General features: G+C 42.2%; 1 protein-coding gene across 1 annotated transcript; it reads right to left on the reverse strand.

Moving 5' to 3' along the window:
- Positions 1–878: 878 nt before the first annotated feature.
- Positions 879–14,096, reverse strand: rras (RAS related). The gene is made up of 6 exons (XM_024013070.2): positions 14,010–14,096; positions 13,651–13,738; positions 4,838–4,940; positions 2,679–2,787; positions 2,281–2,399; positions 879–1,915 (listed from the first exon to the last, which is right to left on the reverse strand). The coding sequence occupies exons 1-6, from the start codon at positions 14,094–14,096 to the stop codon at positions 1,828–1,830; spliced, it is 594 nt and encodes a 197-aa protein (XP_023868838.1). The 3' UTR covers positions 879–1,827.
- Positions 14,097–19,533: the final 5,437 nt, after the last annotated feature.

Raw genomic sequence — 19,533 nt, forward strand, 5'->3', positions numbered from 1 at the left:
TAGATTCATTGGTATAAGAAAACAAACGGCTTTCTGCTGTTAAAAATAACTACATAACAGATTTAAGTACAATACTTTTTTGTGGCTTATTACACTGCATTAATAGCACTGAGTCAATGCATTATTTTATAATTAGGCAAAGAACAATGTGGGACAAATGTGGATGCAACACGGTTCTATTTCACAAAGAAAATAAGATAGCCAGCTTTGAGAACCAATCATCAATAACTCAAATTATTAATCAAAACATCGCAAATATTTTTAGGGTCAGAGTTTTGAGTCGGATTCAATTCACAAATTTGGAGCAGATTCAGAATCTTTCATAACGTTAGTTGGCTATCCTGCTTTGTGTGAAATATCGCCCATGGAATAAGAAGGCGAACTGTTAGTCATATGTTAATTACATCTATATGAAGGTTTGCAAGACCAGTGCTACATATCCTCTCTAAACAAACAAGTTATTTCATGACAGACAAATGTAGGTTACGGAAGTTAAATCAGGAAGGCTGGTCTGACTGCTCGGTTAACTTCAAGTAAGCATAACACAATTTACTTAGCTTCCTATTGCGTGGGCATAGTGGGAATGAACACGAACGTATTATCATCAGCATATCGTCTTCTTTCCTATTAGCCACGTCCGGAATGTAATTCACCCATTTACCGTATAGCTTATAAAAGCACCGCACAATACAATTCCGCATGCTTGCTGTTCAGCCTATGGGCTAACTCTTGCAATTATCACTCATCTCTCTCAACCAATGGGCGTAAATCTTGGGATGTATTCATATGTCAACTTACCCATGTTATCTAACTTTCTGTTTTTCATCAACAGTTGTCGACAGTTGATGCCTTGTCTGAAGCTTTTCAACAGATCTTCATTAGCCGAGACTCATTCATTTAATACAATTCAAAAACAAACTCCTTGATGTACATGGTTGGTAGCGGTGTGACATTTAAACATTTGCAAAGAGCATAACAATAAAAATGACCTACACCTGTATGCATAGACAAAAGTACCTGGACATGCCTAAACATCCACCCAGTCATTTTAAAATAAACAATAGCACTTTAGTGTCAAACTACTTTTGCCTACCAGTTCATATGTTGAAGTTGTGCAAAAAAAATTATATATTCTGTGGTCATGGATACTACACTGTGAAAAAGTACCAGTCTTTCAAACACATCGTTTCATTCTGCCTCTGCTCTCACTCTTTCCATGCAGTCTTTTAAAAATCTAATTTGTCGATTCAGTTTAACTGGGCTCCTTTCATTTTCTGTTGTAGGAATGAATGATAGCGCCCTCTAGTACCTAAATTATCCGTTCCTTCCAGCAATGTCAAATCAGTGACTTCCATCAGGTTGACCCAATGTAGGAAGCTACCCAAAACACAGTATCTGTGAGATCGCACTCTTTACCATCCCTACTCTTTCTTTCTTCAGTCTGTAGACTCTCGCTCTCTTCTCATCTAGCCCAAGGCCTCTCCCTTTACATCCTCAATAATGAAATAACAATACCGCAAATACAAAAAAAATATATATAAAAAAAGTTTGAAGATGCTAATTTCTAAGTGTGAATGAAACCATTAAAAAAAATGTATCACTCCACCACTTTACCCACCATTGCCGTAAGCAACCTCTCCCACACACATCCCTGCCCAATTCCCCAAACCTCACCATACAGTTTTTTGCATTTCCAAGTGTATATCTCTCCCCTCCCTTGCCAAATCGTCCCATTTCCCTCCAGGTAAGTCAGACAAGACTTGCATCAGTGGTGAGGTGAGAGGGTTTTGGTCTCTGTGACAAGTGCTATGCCATGGGAGGGAGCAGTTAAAGGAGGGTGCAGGGGCAGCCACCGCTCTTCCGTTTTCCTGTGTGGTTTGCAGGTAGAGGGGGACTCTCAGTCTCCTGAAATTTTCTGTGTTTTAAAAAGAAAGAGAAAGAGAGAGCATTGGATACTTCGACTCAGGAGTAGGCTATAATGGACACTAAAATGTCTGTCCCTCAACTCTGCCTCTGGTCACCAACTCTTCTAATCATCTAGCTATAAACATGACTTATTATAAAGTAGCCTACAGCTTTCTAGCTGTTAACGTTACCATACAGCTTTCTAGCTGTTAGCTAGCTGTTAACGTTACCATACAGATTTCTAGCTGTTAGCTAGCTGTTAACGTTACCATACAGCTTTCTAGCTGTTAGCTAGCTGTTAACGTTACCTTATAGCTTTCTAGCTGTTAGCTAGCTGTTAACGTTACCTTATAGCTTTCTAGCTGTTAACGTTACCTTATAGCTCGCACGACCTCCAGGAAGGCTTCGTCTACATTGTGGCGGTTCTTAGCCGAGGCCTCCATGTAATGGATCCTGTTCTCTCTGGCAAAGCCCTGGGCCTCCTCTCTGGAGATCTACAGACAGGACAGAGAGAGAGGTACATGCACTCAGGTTAAAAAGCACCTGTCAGGCCAGCAGCAGTTTCATTTCCTTATTCCAGTAAACTGAGTAAGAGTAAGGTAGTGGTATTAGATCTAGCCAAAGAAACACTTGTAGCCACTCGCCACCTGTTGGCAACTCAAAAAGTATTTGAGGCCTGAGAATTTGAACCAGTAGGATCTAAATTGACATTATTATAGCTAGCAGAAGATCTCCTTTAACATGACATTGAGAGTGAGTGTGAAAGCCAGTACCACTCTCGACTGGTCCAGGTCAGCCTTGTTCCCCACCAGCACCATGGGGAAGTCATCCCGGTCCTTCACTCTCAGTATCTGGGTGTGGAACTTGTGGATCTCATTGTAACTGAAAAAAGGGAAGGAAAGTGGCCGAAACGAGAACACATTAGGAACTGATCATAAGTGCTTTATGTCCTTAAAAAAGGTGCAATCCATTAGTTCAATTTACTGTTAAAAAAATAAGAAAAAAAAGCAGCCTTGTGGAGGACTGTCAGGTGAGACTCTTTGCGAGTGTATATGCCCCTTACAGCAAAGAGGCATATTCATTGGCATAAATCCAACTACTTAGTTGTTTTATTGTATACTCTTATTTTAAATGTACAAAGACAAAAGCACAGTGACAAACATGACAACAAACAATAGAAGTGAGAGGGGTAGACTGGGTCCTACCAGGACACAAAGGACACCCATCGATCCCTACTAAAGCAAGCCAGGCATCCTGTATAATCTGGCAGGAGTCAAGTCTTGGGAGGGGGGGTACAGTTCATAAATAAATACGGACAATTGTTATATTAGGCTATGCTCTATGGTTTACATATGTTCTTAGAATGTGAACTCTGTTTAGGTGCAATTGCACCAATTCATCTCATAGAGAACTACTTCAGCAGCTCATTATGCTGCCTGTATTTGACACCATGTCATGAATGCAACTCTTATGAGAGGTGAAAGCCTATAACAAGTCTCACTTCCCCTAGTTACTGTAGCATCACTCTGTGATTAGTTTTGCACAGCCGCAATCAGAAAACACAGTATAGTGTTTGGCCGGTAGGGAGGGTTTGGCCGGTAGGGATATCCTTGTCTCAGTATGTAAAAAAATTTAATAAAAATTTAATAAAATGTATGCACTCTACTGTAAGTCGCTCTGGATAAGAGCGTCTGCTCTTGGCCGGTAGGGATATCCTTGTCTCAGTATGTAAAAATGTAATAAAATGTATGCACTCTACTGTAAGTCGCTCTGGATAAGAGCATCTGCTAAATGACTAAAATGTAAATGTAAAAAAATATAAAGCACTTTGAGTACCTCAGTTGGTAGAAAAGTGCTATATAAATCCAATCAATTATTATTATTTGAATATGATCACATATGTCTCTTTATAATGCAAGGGAATAGATTTCCAAATTTTAAAATCACTTGGAGCTGATTTCCTGGTGTTTTTACAGTCTTATGTCAAACAATGAAAATTCAATTTTTTAATGTATTTTTTGCTCAGAAAACTTGGTGGTGCGCAAATAAAACCACCCACAGGCCAAATTCAGGCCACCAGTTAAGGAACCCGCCAGTTAAGGTTACTTTGCATCATTTTTCTATATTGAAATTGCCGCATGCGTATTAGTCGTCATGCATTCTATTTATTACAAGTGCACAGCATACAGAGAGCCTACTTTGAGGAGAGGAATAGCCTACCAGACAGCGCGAGTAACTCCTCAAAAAGCCTGTAGGCTACTGGAGTGAAACCTGCTTTTGTGAGACCACTCAATGTGCAAAAAAAAATAACATTTCTAAATGCAACCGCGTGTTAAAAACGCGTGGCCACGATTAAAAATCAGCTATTTCTCAATCTCAACTTGTAAAGCCTCCCATTCGCCATAAGTTCTTAGTGAAAAATGCCCGGTTCTTGTATGCACGCATGGTATCAGAGAGGAAGAGGCGAAGCGCCAAAATCTGTCCAAAATACTGTCCAATGCATTTCTATGGGATTATTTTGGGCCTAAGCTTGTCGCCTGCCTTCCTGGCTTGGGACAACTCCCCTTGTTAAAACAGAAACATACGCATCTCGTCATTATATACATAGCTCTGATAGTTTCTATTGGTCATGTCATTTTACTGTTTGGAAAAATGTAACCGTTCGTTGACCGGTTAATGAGGGTCAGTTAGTCGCCAGCTAAATTTACCAAAATGTGCATCCCTAATCAAACCGTGACGTTGCCTTCCTGAAACCTTGAGTACTGTAGCCCTGACAAATGCTTTAGCTCTGAGGACTTCAGAGTATGTTGTGTAGTTGGGAACAATGGTTTGAATCTACAGTTTGCCTGTGACTTGAGATAAACTGTGTACATGCATCCATCCATCCATCCAGACACACACACACACACACACACACACACACAATTCTTACCTGCCAGTGTCATTCAGAGCAAACACCAGCAAGAAGCCTTCTCCTGAGCGCATGTACTGCTCCCTCATTGCCCCAAACTCCTCCTGACCTGCTGTGTCCAAGACTGACACACACACACACACACAAAGAGATTCAGATGTACATGCACAGGGATGAATATAGATAGTGACATACATTGCATTCGGAAAGTATTCAGACCTTTTCAACATTTTGTGTTCCTCAATCTACACACAATACACCATAATGACAAAGCAAAAACAGATTTTTTTTGTCCTGTTGGAAGGTGAACCTTCGCCCCATTCTGAGGTCCAAAGCAGGTTTTCATCTAGGATCTCTGCACTTTGCTCCATTCATCTTTCCCTTGATCCTGACTAGTCTCCCAGTCCCTGCTGCTGAAAAACATCCCCACAGAGCATGATGCTGCCACCACCACGCTTCACCGTAGTGCCAGGTTTAACGCTTGGCATTCAGGCCAAAGAGTTCAATCTTGGTTTCATCAGACCAGAGAATCTTGTTTCTCATGGTCAGAGTCCTTTAGGTGCCTTTTGGCAAACTCCAAGCAGGCTGTCATGTGCCTTTTACTGAGGAGTGGCTTCCATCTGGCCACTCTACCATAAAGACCTGAATGGTGGAGTGCTGTATGGTTGTACTTCTGGAAGGTTCTCCCATCTCCACAGAGGAACTCTAGAGCTTGGTCAGAGTGACCATCGGGTTCTTGGTCACCTCCCTGACCAAYGCCCTTCTCCCCCGATTGCTCAGTTTGGTCGGACGGCCAGCTCTAGGAAGAGTTTTGGTGGTTCCAAACTTCTTCCATTTAGGAATGATGGAGACCACTGTGTTCTTGGGGACCTTCAATTCTGCAGAGATTTTTGGTACTCTTCCCCAGATATGTGCCTCGACACAAACCTGTCGTCTCGGAAATCTACGTACAATTCCTTCGACCTCATGGCTTGGTTTTTGCTCTGACATGTACTGTCAACTTTGGGACCTTATATAGACAGGTGTGCCTCTTACCAAATCATGTCCAATCAATTTACCACAGGTGGTCTCCAATCAAGTTGAAGAAACATCAAGGATGATCAATGGAAACAGGATGCACCTGAGCTCAATTTCAAGTCTAATAGCAAAGGGTCTGAATATTTATAAGGTATTTCGGTTTTAAAAAACATTTACATAAATTACTAAAACCTGTTTTTGCTTTGTCATAATGGGGTATTGTGTGTAGATTGATGAAGAAACAAAATAATTTAATATATTTTAGAATAAGGCTGTAATATAACAAAATTTGGAAAAAGTCAGGGGGTTTGAATACTTTCCGAATGCACTGTAGATGCAACATAGTAAAAAATGCAGAAGGGCTGCAGGGAAGGCTTACTGACAAGCCCCCCCCCAGTAGAAATTACACTTCGACTTAGATTTTCACTTTAAAATGTATGCATACAAAAGCCATTGATTTCAAAGATCAAACAATACAACTCTATGCACAATTTACACAGAACATTTCACAAAAACACACTCACTGAAAGAACTGTGCGGATGCAAAGTTTCTAAAACAATTATGGTAAATCGGTTTTATTATAAGACCACGTTTTCCAAAAACTGTTAAATATCTGCTCCCAATTAAGATTCAAAGATGTCTGCTGAAAGAGTGGGGTGTCAAGTTATGACATGACACCTTGAGTTTAAAATAAAAGTATTTTGGTTATTGAACTACAGTAGAAGTGGATTTACATGTTTTAAATTTAACCTTTACTTAACTAGGCAAGTCAGTTAAGAACAAATTCTTATTTACAATGACGGCCTACACCGGCCAAACTTGGACGACGCTGGGCCAATTGTGCGGCACCCTATAGAACTCCCAATCATGGCTGGTTGTGATACAGCCTGGAATCGAACCAGGGCGTCTGTAGTGATGACTTTAGCACTGAGATGCAGTGCCTTAGACCGCTGATCTGTACTATACAGAAATACATAATTATGGATATAAATATAATTCTCTTCATAATGATGTATCCTGAACCATTCAGAGGTGTGGGGAACAAATATAGAACAAAGTGAGGATAAAACAACAGAAGAGGACATAGAGCGACAAAGAACAGCTCAAAAGAGGAAGAGCTTGCGTGCAGTAGTGGAAAAAGTACCCAATTGACATACTTGAGTAAAAGTAAAGATACCTTAATAGAAAATGACTCAAGTAAAAGTCATCTAATAAAATACTACTTGAGTAAAGTCTAAAAGTATTTGAGTTTTAAATATACTTAAGTATCTAAAGTAAATGTAATTGCTAATATACGCAAGTAAAAATCATTTCAAATTCCTTATATTAAGCAAACACAGCTCAATTTACGTAAAAAAAATAAAACGTATAGTGCGCCCCTGGCTCTCTCCAACACTGACATAATTTACAAACGAGGCGTTCATGTTTAGTGAATCCGCCAGATCAGAGGCAGTAGGGATGACCAGGGGTGTTCATGATAAGTGCGTGAAATTGACATTTTTTCCTGTCCTGCTAAGCATTCAAAATATAACGAGTACTCTTGGGTGTCAGGAAAAATGTATGGATAAAAAGTACATTATTTAAAAGTAGTCCGAAATATAAATAGTAAAGTACAGATACCCCCAAAAACTACTTATGTAGTACTTTCAAGTATATTTACTTAAGTACTTTACACCACTGCTTGCATGAGTGATTCCCGTAGCTGCAAGCCAAAGCTAATTTGGTGATTTTCGAAAGGATCTTTGGTTTGTAAGTGTAGTCCTCTGAACCAGGCTTGGATTTTGTTTCGGCAGAGCGACATTCGATGAACATTAAATATAATTTAGATTTTTGCAACTTAAAAAGCCAACTCTTCCTCTGTTTACACCACCCCTCGCTACCGCATAGATCAGAACCCCACTGGACCGATCACAGTGGTGGAGAATTCAGGCACCAGAAGTGGTGACAAATTGTTAAAATGGTTGGCTATGTGCACCATTGCACAAAAGGAAAGCACAGACCTCGGTGCCCCAGTCGCCAACGGGCTTCTCCCTGTTTTAACCGTTATATGGGAGGCCGTGCCGAGGGATTCTGGACCTCGCCAAGGAGGCGTGGGAAGCCCAGCCGTGTCCCCACAGAACTGATTGAGCATGTCATCCTAATACGAGAACGGATGGCCGCGGTGTAGCCAATAGTGAAGGAACACAAAGAGCGCGCAGCAAGCGCAACAAAGAGCCTGCAACAGCARTGCCCAGACCCAAAGTTTTAATGTAGGAGATAAGGTACTCCTTTTAATTCCGACAGCGGAACATCGGCGCTTAGCGCACTTGAGGGGTCCATACGAAGTAATGGCAAGAGTATCCCCTGTAAACTACAGTTAGGCAGCCAGGTAGGAGAAAACCTGAACAGCCATACCACATCAACCTTGAATACCACAAGAGAAATTAAGATGTGATGTTCTGCTCCCTACCCGCAGCCCAACAAGATCAACCCCCGCTAGAGATGCAGGTAGTGAAGTCGCTGACACACCAGCTAGAGCACGACTTACGGGCCCTAGTGGTCTGACACCGGGAAGTATTCTCTTCCCTCACAGGGAATACAAATCTCATCCAGCATCATATATACACAGAGCCAGGCAAGAGTGAACTTAAGGCCTTACAGAATCCATGCTGCGGGACAAACAATAGTCAGAGGTGGTGAGAGAGATGCTGGGTTGGGGAGTTAGAGGCGTCTCACAGTGCCTGGTCAAGTCTTTTCTCGTTCTGAAGCCAGACGTAGCGGTGAAATTCTGTAATCTGTAACGACTTCCGAAGCCTGAACAACATCTCCAAAATCGAATCCAATGCCCAGGGTAGATGAGCTGATAGAACGATTGGGAAAGGCAAGCTACATAACTACGCTAGATTTCACAAAAGGCTATTGGCAGGTGCCTCTGGCCACAGAAGACAGGGAGAAAAAGGCGCTCTACGCCAGATGGACTTTTCCATTAAGTGAAATTACTCATCGGGTTTCATGGTGAGGCCGCCACGTCACAGAGGTTAATGGACCAGCTACTCAGACCCCACCAAGCCTACGTGGCCACTTACATCGACGACATGGTGATCCATAGTGAAGAATGGGAGACGCACCTACAACGGGTACGGACCGTGCTGGGGAGCCTAAGGAGAGCAGGCTTGACAGCTAACCCTAAGAAATGCAGGTTCGGGTTAAGTGAGGCAGAATATCTGGGGTACACTATTGGGAGTGGTGTCATACACCCCCAGACAAAGAAAGTGGAGGCTATCCGGGAGTGGCGAACGCCGGTGCGTAAAAAGTAGGTGATCCTTCTTAGGGCTCACAAGTTACTATCGGCGCTTTATACCCAACTATGTCTTTATAGCCGCTCCATTGTCCAACCTGACCAAGAAAGACCTACCCACACAGGTGAGATGGACTCAAGCAGCAGAGATAGCTGTCCAAAAGCTAAAAGAAGCCCTGTTCTCAAAACCAGGACTAAGAGCACCAGACTTTGGACTTCATTGTGAAGACGGACGCCTATGTCGTCAGCATCGGAGCGGTGCTCTCCCAGGGAGTGGGAAAGGTCAAACACCCAATAGACTACATCAGCTGTAAGCTCTCAGAGAGGGAAAATAAATATGCCACAGTTGACCGGGAAGGGCTGGCTATAAAATGGGCACTCACCTACCTCAGATATTATCTGTTGGGAAGAAAATTCACTCTCGTGACTGATCATGCGCACTCACCTGGATGGCAAGAAACAAAGAGAATAACAGCAGGGTATCTAGATGGTTCTTGAGCTTGCAACCCTGTAACTTCATCATCCACAGGTCCGGGGTCCATCACGGAAATGCATGCGCGCTATCCCGCCGCGACGCAGTGGATTTTGTTTCCCCTTTCTTGAYCCGGCCGAGTGCCATTCGGGGAACATTAAATATATAATTTAGATTTTTGCAACTCACAAAGCCAACTCTTTCTCCGTTTACACCAGCCCTCGCTACCGCATAGATCGGAACTCCACTGAACCGATCACAGTACACAAAAAGTAGAAATATTCAATATCCTTATTTTGCATAGTTGGGTATTATCTGGATTATCCTACACACTGGGTATTATTCTAATGAGCCGGACCAGACCAAATCTGAACCAACCATAGACGTCTATGTTTCTCAAGTTTGGACATTACGGTACAGCACAGTAGAGTACAGTAGATATGTTCAGTACAGTATACAGTACTCTAGTGTGCTCTGCTGTACTAACTTTTCTTTACTGTACTGTCAGAACTTGTGAAACAGACTTCTATGATTCGTTCAGATTTGGTCTGGCCAGGGTGCACTGACCAAATTTCAAATTACTTTTCAACATCCATAAAGGTCCGATGTCAGTTGGTGTTCAGTGGTTGAAGATGCTCGTTACAGAATATGGAAAGAGGGTAGGTGGTTAGGTGTCAGTAACACGCTGACCAGACCGGACATGTCGCGTGCGCGACCATTGCAAAATAAATGTACACATACATGTTATTCAATCATTACTGCTCGCGGGCGTCTGGGTGGCCAGGCTCCAAAATAGAAATTGGTTCCATTTGTGACGCTCAACGTGCTGCAAGTCCGGCCTTTCCCATCTCCTCGTTGATTTTTAGAAGCATATACCCATGTGGGTGATTGAAAGATGAACTTATGTCCACACTCTGGTAGGTTGTAGTAATGCTGTAAAGTTGGTTGCCAAACGCGATATTAATTCCAAAATAAGAAGCCCGAGGAAGGAGGAGAGATGACGAGAYAGGAATTTGGTTTACTGTTTTATCTGTGGACTAATTGTCAGAGTAGAGGACCTTGTGCATTTCAGGTAAAATAACAACCTAATGTTTATATCCCAGGACTAATTAGCTAGCAACAGCAAGCTAGCTAGCTAAATTGCCATGAATGGTTAATGCTTTTCGACCTGTCCCCAAATTAATATAATTGGTTCAGAGTTTGTTTTGATATATCAACCTGCGTGCCCTGATCGCTTCTGGTGTGGGTGAACAAAATCAACATGCGTGCGATGGCGGACGTACACGCAAGCCCAGTTTGGTCAGCATGTAAGAGTTGTGAGAGGTGACATTAACTGTAGAGAGAAAGAAGAGAGTGTGGCAGAAAGATAGAGAGGGAGAGCGGCGAGGGGTTGTCCAGACTGTTTACACAGTCTTGCTTTTACCACCAGACAACAGAAAGAGAAATAAAACAGTTGAGAAATAAAACATGAGCTGAAGATAACAGTATGCCAGTGGAAGGGAGGACAGTAGCAGGTGACCCAACTGTGGACCCAAATGTCCCGTGTGGCTCAGTTGGTAGAGCATGGCGCTTGCAACGCCAGGATTGTGGGTTTGATTCCCACGGGGGACCAGTATGGGAAAGGATAAAGAACATCTGCTAAATGATTAAAATGTAAAAGGTTTGTGACTTCCATGACTTCCCATTTTTGCCAATTCAATCTCAGTAATTCCGTTACTGATTGTTCGGATTTGGTAACAGAATTACAAGTTTAAACAAACTTGATAGCAGTAAAACCCCTATAACTAATTATTAGGTCTACCTTTGCTTGTTACTTACAGTGGGGAGAACAAGTATTTGATACACTGCCGAGTTTGCAGGTTTTCCTACTTACAAAGCATGTAGAGGTCTGTAATTGTTATCATAGGTACACTTCAACTGTGAGAGACGGAAAATCACATTGTATGATTTTTAAGTAATTAATTAGCATTTCATTGCATGACATAAGTATTTGATACATCAGAAAAGCAGAACTTAATATTTGGTACAGAAACCTTTGTTTGCAATTACAGAGATCATGCATTTCCTGTAGTTCTTTGACCAGGTTTGCACACACTGCAGCAGGGATTTTGGCCCACTCCTCCATACAGACCTTCTCCAGATCCTTCAGGTTTCGGGGCTGTCGCTGGGCAATACGGACTTTCAGCTCCCTCCAAAGATTTTCTATTGGGTTCAGGTCTGGAGACTGGCTAGGCCACTCCAGGACCTTGAGATGCTTCTTACGGAGCCACTCCTTAGTTGCCCTGGCTGTGTGTATCGGGTCGTTGTCATGCTGGAAGACCCAGCCACGACCCTCTTCAATGCTCTTACTGAGGGAAGGTTGTTGGCCAAACTCTTGCGATACATGGCCCCAACCATCCTCCCCTCAATACGGTGCAGTCGTCCTGTCCCCTTTGCAGAAAAGCATCCCCAAAGAATGATGTTTCCACCTCCATGCTTCACGGTTGGGATGGTGTTATTGGGGTTGTACTCATCCTTCTTCTTCCTCCAAACACGGCGAGTGGAGTTTAGACCAAAAAGCTCTATTTTTGTCTCATCAGACCACATGATCTTCTCCCATTCCTCCTCTCGATCATCAGATGGTCATTGGCAACTTCAGACGGGCCTGGACATGCTCTGGCTTGAGCAGGGGGACCTTGCGTGCGCTGCAGGATTTAATCCATGACGGCGTAGTGTGTTACTAATGGTTTTCTTTGAGACTGTGGTCCCAGCTCTCTTCAGGTCATTGACCAGGTCCTGCCGTGTAGTTCTGGGCTGATCCCTCACCTTCCTTATGATCATTGATGCCCCACGAGGTGAGATCTTGCATGTAGCCCCAGACCGAGGGTGATTGACCGTCATCTTGAACTTCTTCTTCTTGCGCCAACAGTTCTTGCCTTCTCACCAAGCTGCTTGCCTATTGTCCTGCAGCCCATCCCAGCCTTGTGCAGGTCTACAATTTTATCCCTGATGTCCTTACACCAGCTCTCTGGTCTTGGCCATTGTGGAAAGGTTGGAGTCTGTTTGATTGAGTGTGTGGACAGGTGTCTTTTATACAGTTAACAAGTTCAAACAGGTGCAGTTAATACAGGTAATGAGTGGGAACAGGAGGGCTTCTTAAAGAAAAACTAACAGGTCTGTGAGAGCCGGAATTCTTACTGGTTGGTAGGTGATCAAATACTTATGTCATGCAATAAAATGCAAATTAATTACTTAAAAATCATACAATGTGATTTTCTGGATTTTTGTTTTAGATTCCGTCTCTCACAGTTGAAGTGTACCTATGATAAAAAATGACAGACCTCTACATGCTTCATAAGTAGGAAAACCTGCCAAATCGGCTGTGTATCAAATACTTGTTCTCCCCACTGTATGTGAACTTTCATTATCCTCCTTAGAAAATATTTTAAAGATATGTGGGTTTCTGGTAACAGAATTACAAGACAAGGCAAATAATTTATCGTGAACTAAATATAAGTGTTGATATTAGTTGGCAGGGGTCTTTACTTCAACATTATTGGGTTTTGATTTATCAATAATACCTTAAACAAAAAATCTGGTAGATGTTGTTTAAGACCCCTTTTCCATCTGTTCGACCAGAAATCAAAGCCTTGATTATTCCTCATTTTTAGGATGCAAAATAGTTAAATTAATGTCTTCATTATAAAAAAATAGACTTAGCTTTCATTTGAAACTCAATTTGACATGCTCCTATTAACTTCACATTGGTCTTCATGGGACCTTTTAGATGTAAATGCCCAGTGTTAACCGTCTCGACAGAGGCCAACAGGCCATAGTACACTTACATATTGCTATATCTCTTGAATATGAACACAGAAACACTTTTTCTATGGCATAGTGAAAAGACTACACCTTGGCTTAGAGCATCAACATCTGCCAACTACAAGTTATAACAGAGCAGATGTGGGTGAATCATACAGACAGATTTGGCCTTGCTCGCTCACTCACTCACTCACTGGCTCAAGTAGTTTATGCTTTCCCTCTATTCTTGGAGCAAAGAACGTCAGTAAACCTACAGTATGACTTACTGTCTAATCGTGTCTCTTTCCCATCCACTATGCATATTTTGGTGTAGGAGTCCTCGATGGTGGGGTCATAATCCGATACAAAGTATGACTGCGAAAGAGATAGGAGAGCATGGGTGAATACTGTGTGTATGTGTTGTCTGGTAAAATTTGCGATTACCGTTTTGGTGGTTATGAGGAAAGAAATGTTTTTAACCAAATAGCCTACAGACAGAGAATAGTTTACACTATTTGGCCTATATGGGTTAATATGCACATATTCAATTACCACTACAACATACTCGTCATGTCAGAAGATATGACAAATTCGAGACAAACAACACACAGTTGACAATGTTCAAACAGTTGGGGGATTCTCTCACCTGAATGAATTGTATGGTCAAGGCGCTTTTCCCCACACCGCCCCCGCCCACGACGACCAGTTTGAATCTCTCCTCCTCAGCAGACATNTCTCTCACCTGAATGAATTGTATGGTCAAGGCGCTTTTCCCCACACCGCCCCCGCCCACGACGACCAGTTTGAATCTCTCCTCCTCAGCAGACATTATTAGTTTCGTAAAATACTTTCAACGGTTGTCTATTTTTTGAAAAACAAAATGATAAAACTGACTAGCTGATATGATCTATTGATGACGTGCAATTTTGTAATCCGCAGGGAAAAAATGAAAGTCCACTTCAACGATTGAGCAAACGACTTTTATCAAAGTAGCTCAAAGAAAAATCCGAGAAGGAAGCAGAGTTGGGTTTTTACCTCGGTGTTACGCCAATATATTTAACTTGAATTACCTACGATAGGTTATAAATATCTCAAATATAAAAATGTATAGTTCGTTTTCTGATACTATTTCATAACATTGAAAAGCTTACGGTTTTAGTCTGGCCCAGTGTTGTAAACTATCCACAAAAGTAGTCTAACCCCAATTGAGTTTCGTATCACTGCTCCTAAAATGTATAAATCGCTACATAACCCGGTAAAATAGAAATAAAGTATTATTGTTAAAAATCTAACGGTTTATCGGCCTATCTCTCATAATTTTTGTCTGGTGAAAAGCCTTCCGCACCCGCCTCAAGTAAATTAGGTTATCGATGCCAACTTTGACTCCAGAAGAAGAAAAAAAAAATGAGCTCGATTATCAACTATCCCGTCAAACTTCAACACGCTTGTCTAACTTTCATTATCTATAGATTGATTCATCTACACATCTCTGCAGGAGCATTAAATAACAGATTTTGTGATATCTAAGTTACTGGGTTCTTCTTGGCGATGTCTTCATTTTTTCCTCGTCTTCACCGACTTATTTTTTCATCGCTCCAAGGCAACTTTTTTTTCTCAACCAAGAAGGGTTTCTCGAAATCTCATGCGTATGTAAAAATAGGCGTGTCTTAACGACATGGTTTCCTCATTGTATAAATTCTCACGCTTCTCCCTCTTTTCATTAATTAACAAAGGCTCTATTCGAATGAGATACATTCTAAAATGTTTAATTAATCAACACTGCACGTCTATTCATTAAACTGAAACAATATGGTTTAACCAGATTTTAAATGAGTGAAACATAGTATTCACACATTATGTGTACTACATTACGTGTACTACCTTATTTGGCCATTGAGCCCAGTTGTATGTAGGTCTAGTCATTTGTTTAGTGGGGAATTTTACAGCAGAGTATACATATAGCTAGAGCAGGGGAGTAGACCTATAAAGATGCGTTTGCAATGTATTGGGGGGTGTATTGATCCTTGGGACATGGAATGTTTTATAACCCCTTTATTTATTTTTTTGTTTCACGTTTAGTACTTTAGCTTATGCATTTGAGCGTATTGTATGATTACCCTCAAACGACTTTAGCCTACCTGTTGAGAATATGAGGAGATATTGAATGGAAAACTCCTAGCATACAGTATTTTATACTAATAGTTTATGACAGGTAAAGCATTCTTGTCTTCCTTTCCCTCCCTGATTTGCCATTCTCCTCAACTGTGACCCATTTACATGGACATGTTGCTCATTTTTACCACACCCACATTCACCCACAACCCCTCCTTATTAACCCAAACAATGTGTTGATGTTCAAGGGCAGACTGTCATCTACACGTGAAAATAATCCTAACTTTATTTTCAAGACTGCATTCTTGTAATATTTTATAAAATAAGTGAATAACCATATCAGTCTGAATTGTGAATCAGATGTTTTCCTCATAGGCCTAAATTATTGTAAATGTATGGTGAAATACATGGGAGATTAGTCAGAATAGAAAAGCCAAGAAAGAACAGGAGTAAAATATGTAATCTTTAATGAACACTATGATCCCATTACAAACAACAGTGCCAAAATACCATCCTCAAAATATTCATTTTATAAATAACAACAATAAACTGATCACTTTATTCACGTCAATCAATAAATAAAAATCAACATAATCAAGCCTTAATCCATGAGCATTGTGTTGGAGGCATAAACTGCTCCTATATGTAATATATATAGTGCTTTTTGAAGGAAGTCAACAATAAATTGGCATTTATAGGACAAAGCATTCACTCAGAGCTCTGTGAACATGGTATGGGCAGACAAATATTTTACATGCAGTTATGTTCTTCAGTTCCTCACATGCGCGCACACACACACACACACACAAATCAATCTCCTGGCATTTATCAGCCCTCTCTCTGTCCTCGCCAGTGGTCTCTTACCGCATCAGCACCTATTGGGCAGAACAGCCTGTCCCACTTTGATCCGAGGGCCGAGCAGAACCCCCAACAGCATCTTCTCCCCCCAGTCCAGCAGCTTGTTGACAGTCAGGTTGAGAGGAGACAGGAGGCCCTGTTCAGCATCCACTCCTTCCTCAGCCTCCACTGCAGATGCAGACAGTTTAGCTCTGGCAACACCTGCTGGTCAACTATGAATACTGTGCTGGTTCAAAACATGAACTGCTTGTCAGGCTCCCAGTTAGTGTCTTCTCTCTGCTCTTCCTTGCTGTGGTCTCCCTGTCTTTGGAGTGAGTTAGGCCTCCCTTCTCCACGCTCTGACAGTGGTGGGCTCTCTTTTACCCTGGCCTGTTCCCTCTCTCTCTACCCTTCACCTGGGTTCGGGAGGAGCAGCGATTGGGCCGACCTGCTGCTTTGACGCAGGTGTGCTCCTCTCTCTCTGTTTACGTCTGTCTGTGAGGAAGGAAAGGGCCACGGCCGAAGGCTTTCTACCGTGTCCTTTTGAACCACTGGTGCCTTCTGACTCCCCTACTTGTGGATGGTGTTGGAAGCGATGGAGCGTGTTGGTTGTGGCTAATGCTGTGCCTGTTGTTCCTTTCTGCTCTTCTGGTGGGAGTTGGGGAATTGCAACTCAACGGGAGACAGGGAGAGGGTGAGGCTCTTGCGCTTCTCAGAGAGAGACGCAATGCCTGTTGGGATTTTGTAGTGTGTTGGGCTTTGGTGTTGGTTGTCGCTGGTTCGTTGGGCTGTGGAGTCATTGCGGATCGAGCCGATACAGTTTCATCAGAGGGGGGTGGGAAGAAGGAAGCCACTGACAGAATGGGTAAGACAAGGAAAAGGGAAGAGGAAAGGAAGGATGAAGGTGGGGAGGAAAGGAAGGATGCCTAGGTTGGGAGAAAAGTGAAGAGGGAGAGGCAGGGGGAAGAAAGGGAGTTTCACACGGGTCCTAGGTCAGTGGTCTCTCAGTGTGACTGTGCTATGAGTGCAGGCATGGGAAATTGCTCTCATAAACTCTAGAACTTCCTACACCCTCCCCACCCCCCCACCTGAGACACAACCTCAACTTCCATCATGGATGTATTTCAGTGGGTTGAAATGTTTCATGAAAACGTTTCAGATGCAAATATTGATGAGGCTGAATTTACTACATGCCTCCTCCCAGTGCTTCTATACAGTATCATTAGATGACTACGCTAGAAAGGTCACGGTGTCAAAACTGATTGAGCATCGTAGTACCTCAGCTGCTTGTTCTGCAGTTAAGGTTTAGTTTAACTGTTCAAATTGTAGTTCAAATGTGCAAATACTTCCTGTCCGCTGTCTAGTTTGGCACATACTGACATAACCAAGTCCCCTTACTCATAAATCAGGAGGATGTAGTAATTACTACTGAAATGTATAGTGTAAGGGGCCGTCCGAGTGGGCGCAGGGTCTAAGACCGTCACTACAGAAACCCCGGGTTTGATCCCAGGCTGTGTTACCACCGGCCATAGGGCCATGCGTTGTCTGGGTTAGGCAGATTCCTTGGCCAAGGGGGGGCTTTACTTGGCTTGTCATGCAATAACGATCCTTGTGGCAGCCGGGCGCCTGCAGGCTGACTGCAGTCGTCAAGTTGGAGTGGTGTTTCCTCCAACACTTGGTGAAGCTGGCTTAAGGTTTAGCCGGGGGGTGTTAAGAAGTGCAGTTGGCAGTTATGTTCGGAGGACGCATGCTCCTGACCTTGGCCTGTCCCAGAGTCCGTTGGGGAGTTGCAGTGACAAGACAAGATTGAAATTGGGGAGAAAAAGGGGTGAAAAAATAAATAAGACATTATAGTGTAGAACGTCAATATAATTGTTTTTTAATGTAGAAATCAAGAATCTGGTCCAGCTCTATTCACAGTACTCTCACTGAAATAAACCCCACATTGCTCCCCCAGTCCTCCTCTTTGACAGTGAAGACTAAGGTTTAGTGAGGGTATTTTGGTATTTTATTAGGAACCCCATCAGCTGTTGCGAAGCAAGAGCTATTCTTCCTGGGTCACACAATAACATGAAAACAATGACAAAATACAGAAACATTAATTAACAAGAACAGCTCAAGGACAGAATTTGTGGCAACACACACATACACTTCCATTGGTTTAGTTTTTGGTTTCATTCCATATGAATTAAGGATAGGATTTGGGGAGGATAACATCATCATAGGTCTGGATCCTGTATCTGCCAGACATAAGTCAGACCAGCAGCCTGTTCTTCTACAGATGTGATTTCCTAATTCAATTCCAACCAGGCTCTGAACTCTCCACTCAGAGATGTGGGTCAAACACACAGAAGTAGGGAAGGGCCTACTGGCCTATTTTAATAGGAAGACATAGTGAAAGCTAGCTAGTCCAATATGTAGGCTCATGATAATAGTCCTCTGACTGGTGGTCGCTAATAGCACTTCATTCATTTTTCTGAAGTAAAAAAAACAAAATCGGGATTCCTGATTAAGAATCATAATTAAGCTAATTTAAATCATAATGGTCAAACATTTCCTGAGTTTATAAACCTCCCGATATAACACAGGAGTGTTGAACAGAAGTTTGGACTCAACAGGTTCTTCTCACTAGTGATCAGAACCAAGTCCAATTGCTGGTAAAACTCCAAATAGCTTTTTGACATTTACAACTGTCAGTTTCCCCTCCATGTAAGAAAAGTTGAGCTTCTGCTATTGTTTTAACTCCTCTGTTCATGCATGTTTAAACCAACACTCCCACACCCATTAGTCATGGATTGCATAAATGTCTCAAACTCTAATAATCCTATACGAACAAAAATATAACACGTTAAACGTTGGTTCCCAGTTTCATGAGCTGAAATAAAAGATCCCAGAAATGTTTTCAATAATCACAAAAAAGCTTATTTCCTCTCAAATGTTGTACACTAACTTGTTACATCCCTGATAGTGGCACATTCCTCCTTTGGCCTAGATAATCCGATCCCACCTGACAGTGGAGAGAGTAGTCAAGAAGCTGCATTAAACAGCATGATCATTACACAGGTGCACCTAAAGTGCTCGGGACAATAAATGCCAACTCTAAATGTGCAGTTTTGTCAACAACAGCAATGATACAGTTTTGTCTCAAGTTTGAGGGAGTATGCAATTGCATGCTGACTGCAAGGAATGTTTGTCCAACCAGAGCTGTGTGTCAGAGAGAG

Source organism: Salvelinus sp. IW2-2015, linkage group LG20, assembly GCF_002910315.2.
Source record: "Salvelinus sp. IW2-2015 linkage group LG20, ASM291031v2, whole genome shotgun sequence".
Lineage (NCBI taxonomy): Eukaryota > Metazoa > Chordata > Actinopteri > Salmoniformes > Salmonidae > Salvelinus > Salvelinus sp. IW2-2015.

Excerpts from the sequence above, each read along its gene's own strand:
- rras (XM_024013070.2), bottom strand. The coding sequence starts at position 14,096 with ATGTCTGCTGAGGAGGAGAGATTCAAACTGGTCGTCGTGGGCGGGGGC. Across the intron at positions 2,400-2,678 it reads ACCTGGACCAGTCGAGAGTG|ATCTCCAGAGAGGAGGCCCA; the intron begins GTACTGGCTTTC and ends TCCTGTCTGTAG. Across the intron at positions 1,916-2,280 it reads GAGGTCGTGCGAGCTATAAG|AAAATTTCAGGAGACTGAGA; the intron begins GTAACGTTAACA and ends TTTAAAACACAG.